At 46.9% G+C, this 6719-nt stretch overlaps 2 protein-coding genes across 2 annotated transcripts in view; both read left to right on the top strand.

Moving 5' to 3' along the window:
• The window catches only part of TLR5 (toll like receptor 5), a 566717-nt gene that overhangs the window by 453476 nt on the left and 106522 nt on the right, over window positions 1–6719 (top strand). The window lies entirely within an intron of this gene.
• The window catches only part of AIDA (axin interactor, dorsalization associated), a 41612-nt gene continuing 34911 nt past the window's right edge, over window positions 19–6719 (top strand). The window contains exon 1 of the mRNA XM_049868038.1: window positions 19–328. Within this exon, the coding sequence (XP_049723995.1) occupies window positions 219–328 (110 nt within the window). The 5' untranslated portion in view covers window positions 19–218. The remainder of the gene's footprint in view (window positions 329–6719) is intronic.

Below are 6719 nucleotides of genomic sequence, written 5' to 3'. Positions count from 1 at the left end.
GGGCCTCGGGGGCGGGGCTTCCGCGGGGCGGCCCCTCGGAGCCGCCAAGTTTGGCTGTGGCGGCAAATGGGCTTGGGCGGCTCCTCGGCGTGTGGCGGTGGTGGCCGGGGTGGTTCCTCCTGGCCCTGTTAATGTCGGGGCCAGGCCCGGGGGGCATGGCGCCCTAGAGCCCGGCCGCGGAGGGCTGGGGCCGGGAGGGGCCCGGGTGGCGCCCGGCCATGTCGGAGGTGACCCGGAGCCTGCTGCAGCGCTGGGGCGCCAGCTTTAGGAGGGGCGCCGACTTCGACTCCTGGGGCCAGCTGGTGGAGGCGATAGACGAGTATCAGATGTGAGTGACTCCCGGGGGCGGGCCACCTGGCTGCAGTCGGCCGCCCCCGGCTTCTGGGGCGCCCCTCAGCCCCGCGTCTGCAGCCGGGGCTTCTCAGGGCGGGGCCCTCCGGGCGCTGGGGCTGAGGTCCCCTGGCCCCGGAGAGGCTGCCCCGGAGACGGCGGCTCGGCGCCCTGGGGCCCCTCGGCCTCCTCCCCTCCGCTCGGTCCAACAGGTAGCGGCTGTGTCCGGGGGCGCCGGCCCTAACAGGTTCCCCGCTTAGCTCTGCCCACCACCTCGCCGTCCCCACTCCGCTGCCAGTTTCCTTTTTCTTTTTTCCTCCGCCTCTTTCTGGTCGCCGCCCCGTGATTTCTCTTTGAAAATCTCTGAGGAGTAGTTGGGTGTTCTCCGCCCACGCTCCAGGGATGGGTGCCCTTGCCCTGTGCGAGTGCCTGTCTTCCTCCCCCCGTGTGGGGGACCCGAGAGAGCTGGTTGCCATTGAGGGGAGGGGGTACCCCTAGGAAGCAGCGAGGCCAAGGCTGCTGCTCCTGCCAAAAGAAGGCTCCCCCTCGCGCCCCTTCTCCACCTCTGTCTAGTGAGCCGTGTTTTCACTATTCACCTCGATTCCCTTTCGCTTTCTGGGACTGTTATTTGCTAGGCTGGGAGTCCCACCCACCCCCTCGCAGAGTTGCTTTGGGTGGAGTCCGCGCAGGATGTGAACAGAAGAGAGTAAAATGTGAATTAATACACAGGAGCCACCACGCCCTCCTTGGGTCCCTCCTCCTTTTCCTGTGTAGAATGTATAGCTGCGGGGTACATGTGAGTACTGGTCTCCTTACCGGAGTCCCAGTTCTTTCTGGTTTCCCGGGGCAAAAACAAAACAAAACTTCAGGGAAGTTTTTTAAATTAAAAGACAAGATTTATGTAAATCTACAGTCTTGCCTGGTTTCTTGCACATTTCCTGGAAAATAAGAACTGTCCACCAAAATGGTATTGTTTGTAAACGGATGCCGTTTATTACTTACTGGTTTAAAACGAGTTATTGTTGGAGGTTTTACTAAGCATGAAACATGAGTGAGAAAAACATTTTTTTTTTTTTTCCAGTGTCTTCTGGAAAGAATGCAGAATTGGTACTTGGAAGAGCTAAATTCTTACCCTTTCCCCACAGTACTTACTTGTTTTTATCTGACAGTTGAGATCATTTAAGTGTATAGATCTTTCCCCAATCCTGCTGACTTTGAATTGCCTGTAGTTTCAAAAAGTCCTGTGCTCTGGGCCATTTTGCACTTTCAGACGATTTTACGTGTTCCCGCAGCTATGCAGTGAGAATATCACTCTCCTTTCACAGAATGAGGACACTGAAGCTCAGGTTAAAGAGATTACCCCAGGGTCACAAAACTACACCACCAAAATTTGGGATTTTTTTATTCCAAATCCTATTTTCTCTACTACATAGTACTTAAGATGCTCTGTTTAACATGTGTTGACGGTAATTCTATAAAGTGAATTGGACAATTAGAGGATTTCCTTTCTTACCAGAAATCATAGCCTTTCATGCTTTAGCCAGTTGGAAAGTGAGCACCTGTGTATACTCAGTCTGTGTGTTAACTTAAAACTGCATACTCAGAAATATAAACCTGCCTCTCGCCTGTGGTGGCGTGGGACCTAGCAGCTGTTGTCACTCCCGCAGCAGCCCTCACAATGGAAAGTGAAGAATACCATGTCCAATTGAAATTACGAAGCAAACTTGAGTATGCAAGCTGTTTAGTTGGAATTTCTAGAAACATATGAATGAAGGTGATAGATAGGCACGTACAAATCCATTGTTGAACCTCAGGGCACGTACAAATCCATTGTTGAACCTCAGGGCACGTACAAATCCATTGTTGAACCTCAGTTCTAACCTATGAACTTCATGATGCAGAATACCAAAAAAATCCATTGCTGTCAAGTCAATTCAGACTCCTAGTGACCCTATGGGACAGAGTAGAACTGCCCTATAGGGTTTCCAAGGCTGTAAGTCTTTACAGAAGCAGGCTGCCACATATTTCTCCTGTGGAGCAGCTGGTGGGTTTGAACTGCCGACCTTTCAGTTAGCAGCTGAGTGCTTAACCACTGTGCCACCAGGGCTCCTCATGATACAGAATATTCCCATAATTATAAAAATTATCAGTGTCAACTTTGAATAGACAATTGTAAAGATTGGCTTAAATTTTACAAATATACGGGCTGCGTATAAAATAAGGTCAAGAATTTTAAATTAGTTTATGCAGAAGCGAAGGCAAGCTGACCTCTGGATTTATCTGTTTAGAAGGAAAGGCTGGGGTGGAAGAGACCGTTTGGGGCCTAGTATAAAGAAATCAACTCAGTGGCATTGGGATAATGATGAAGAGGGTACCTGATGATATAGTGGTTAAGAGCTTGGCTGCTAACCAGAAGGTCAGCAGTTCCAGTCCACCAGCTGCTCCTTGGGAATTTTATGGGGCAGAGTTTATGAATGAAAAAATTAGTAAAATAAATTGGAGCCCTGGTGGCATGGTGTTTAAGGGCTTGGCTGCTAACCAAAAGGTCAGCAGTTTGAATCTATCAGCTGCTCCTTGGAAACTTTTGGAGGCAATTGTACTCTATCCTGTAGGGTTGCTATAGGTCAGAATCGACTCAACGGCAGTGGGTTTGGGTTTTGGGTATAATGATGAAGGGGCCCTAGTGGTGCAGTGTTTAAGAGCTTGGCTGCTAACCAAAAGGTTGGCAGTTTAAATCCACCAGCTGCTCCTTAGAAACCGTATGAGGCAGTTCTACTCTGTCGTATAGGGTCACTATGAGTCGGAATCGTCTCGAAAGCGGTCATTTTTTGGATAATGATGAAAACGAAAATTGACAGGATTTAGTCGCTGACTGAATGAATATTGAGAGTGAAGATGGAGTAAGTGTCTAGAATGATTGGGATATCTAATTGGGTAAGCAGCAGTGTTTTTATAGCCATACAACATAGAGGGGCAGGTTTATTAGGGAGTGTTGGGTGAGGAAGTACAGGTGTTTGTAGGATCATGATGTGATACAAAGTACCGTAGCTCAAGCCATGCCATCACTCAGCAGTAAGGGCCGGGATACAAAGATGAGTGAGATATGATTTCTCTCCTCAGAGCGCTGAGAGTCTAATGGAGGATTTCAGTATAATTGTGAAATGCTGTTACTGAAGTGTGAAAACAGTAAGTGCTGCCACACTCCTGAGGAGCCCTGGTGGCACAACAGGTTAGGCACCCTGCTGCTAACCAAAAGGTTGGCAGTTCAAACCCACCCAGTGGCTTTGCAAGTGAAAAACCTGGCGATCTGCTTCTGTAAGGATTACATCCTAGAAAACCCTGTGCCTGTTCTGCTCTGTCACTTGGGGTTACTACAGGTTGAAGTCACTAGATGGCACCTAACGCCATGAAGCATGCTTCTGCCGTAGGGTTTCTGTCTTACTTTTTCTCCATCAAGGGCATTCTTCCTTGCATTACTTGGGTTGCTTGGTCACCTACTTCAGATTTTTGTTCAAATGTTACCCCATCAGAGAGGCCTTCTGCAGTCCATCCCCACTCCTTCTACATCAGTCCTGCACATCCTACCCCGCACAGGGCTTCAGTTTTTCTATAGCACTTACCACCATCTAAAATATTTTACGTGTTCTTTTTGTCTACTGTCTCTGCTCCTAGAATGTAAGCTCTCTGAGGGCAGACTGTTGGGGAGGGGGCACTCTCTTTCATTCTCTGCTGTATGCTTGGTGTCCAGAGTAGCATTAGGCTATCAGTAGATACTTGTTGAACAGATGAATTTAGGAGTGTGCTGTGGGAACATAAAGGAGTTGATGCTAAAACACTGTTGGAAGATTTAGACAAATTATGTCAAAATTAAAATTGTTCGCCAAAATACACATGGTCAATAAAAAATCCCTCCATTTAGCAAGTCACCTCTTTTCAGCTACCTGGGAATACGTGGCTCCTAACTTATGGCTGAGCCATGCAGGAACTGTTGCTTCGAATCACACGTTCACGGGATCACTCCAGAGGTGTTTATTTAGAACACGGATTCACAATAAATATTTGTTCATTGAATGGATGAGTCCGAAGACTGGATAGTACCTATCTGTAGTCATCTTCACCATACTTTATATCAGTACTACTCAAAGTATAAGGAGCCCTGGTGGCTCAGTGGTTAAAGCACTTGGCTGCTAACCAAAAGGCCCAGTGGTTTGAATCCACCAGCCGCTCTGTGGGAGAAAAGTGTAGGAATCTGCTTCCGTGAAGGTTACAGCCTTGGAAACCCTAGGGGGAGTTCTGCTCTGTCCTGTAGGGTCGCTGTTAGTCTGAATGAACTCGACAGCAACAGATCTGGTTTTTGGTTTCGGTACCCAAAGTGGGATCCACAGATAAGGGCTGGTCTGCAGGTAGTTACGAGTGTGAAATGAGATAATAAAGCATGGAGAGTAAGCATATAGAAGCTTTAGAGCAGTTTGACATCTTCAAGATACTTTTATTGTGTTTAACAGAAGAGCCTAGGACAGACTGGGAGAAAAAACTAGTCCTTCACCAGGGTATCAGTACTTTGTTCTTTTTTATGGCGGAGCTCTGTTACACTGTGTGAGATACCGCATTCTTTGTATCCATGCCCTAGTTGATGGGGTAGTTGTTTCTGGCTTTTGGCTGTTAATAATACTGCGAGAGACATTCACGTGTTTTTGTAGATACATGTTTTCACTTCTCTTACCCAGGAGTGGAATGGCTGGGTCACATGGTAAATTCTCAGGAGGCAGTGGTGGCTCAGTGGTGGAATTCTCGCCTTCCGTGCGGGAGACCTGGGTTTGACTTCCTGCCAGCGCAGCTCAAGCGCAGCCACCACCCATCTGTCAGTGGAGGCAGGTGTGTTGCTATGATACTGAACAGGTTTCAGCAGAGTTTCCAGACTTAGACTAGGAAGAAAGGCCTGAAGATCTACTTACAAAAAAATCAGCCAGTGAAAACCCCATGGATCACAAGGGTCCCATCCCATTGTACGTGGGGTTGCTCTAGATGTCAGCCAAAAGCTAAGAGGTTCCCAGGGCCCCTCCTTACTTCTGACCTGATTGATGTCTTTGGTTGAGTAATCTTAAGAATGACACACAGACCTCAGGAAAATGTTATACTTACTATTAACAGTTTATTATAGCAAAAAGGATACAAATGAAGGGACACATAGGGCGAGGTCTGGAAGGAGCTTCCATGTCCCAAAAAGGGATGTGCTACCCTCTTTTGTGTGTGGTCTTTCACCAATCAGGAAGCCCATGGAGCTTCAGTGTCCAGAGCCTGTTTTGGGGCCTTATTATGTAGGTATGATTGATAATTTCTCATGCCCCCATCTCAGAGGTCAGCTGATATCACATAATGGGTCTTTCTGGCATGGCCAGCCCCTACCTGACACCGTTCATTAACAGAACCTGTTAGGTAGGTGTGGTCTGGAGCCGTCATCACAGATCCTTCAGATACTGGAGAAATTGCAAGGTTTTAGAGGATGTCTCTGAGGAACCAAGGACAAAGACCAAATTGTTTGGGTAACTTTTAATTGTAAACCTCACAAAACCTTTCATAGATTTGATAGAGGTCATTGAATGTAACGAACTTTATTCCTGATCTTTAGAGACATGATTGCATAGAACAGAAATCTCACATCTGGTACCATTTTTGGAAACTTGTTGAACTGCCTCCTGCAATTCACTTGGTAGACAATCTAGCACTTGCTACCCTTTGTATTCCTGCCCCCTTAGTGTAGTATGCTTGGGAATGATATGTTCAAATTCTTTTGTGAGTTAGAGAATGTACTACAAAGTATTGTTTCAATCCCTTGAGCTATTTACCTCCCCCACCCCCCGGAAACTTCTTCGCTGAGGTAAATTTCGCACAACATAAAATTCACATTTTAAATCTGAACTTTGTGGTTTTTAGTGTGTTCACAGGGTTGTACAACCATCACCGCTCTGCAGAACATTTCCGTCACCCCGAAAAGAAGCCCTGTACCTGTTAGCGGCCACTCTTAATTCGCCTGTTTTCCCATCCCCTGGCAACCATTAATCTGCTTTCTGTCTCTGTGGATTTCCTTTTTTGGGACAATATGTGGCCTTTTGTGTCTGGCACCCTTCCACTCAGCATAATATTTTCAAGATTCGTTCATGTTGTGGCATGTATCAGTACTTCATTCCTTTTTATAGCTGGATAAAATGTCATTGTGTGAATATACCACATTTTGTTTATCATCAGTCAAAGGACATTTGGGTTGTTTTTACTTTCGGGCTATTATGAATAATGCTACTGTGAACATTTGTATACAAGTTTTTGTGTGAACATGTTTCCAGTTCCCTTGCGTATGTACCTAGAAGTGGAATTGCTGGGTCATGATGGTA

This window comes from Elephas maximus, chromosome 24, assembly GCF_024166365.1.
Source record: "Elephas maximus indicus isolate mEleMax1 chromosome 24, mEleMax1 primary haplotype, whole genome shotgun sequence".
Lineage (NCBI taxonomy): Eukaryota > Metazoa > Chordata > Mammalia > Proboscidea > Elephantidae > Elephas > Elephas maximus.
The sequence above is the reverse complement of the archived record's forward strand: the minus strand, read 5'-3'. Positions and strand labels throughout refer to the sequence as shown.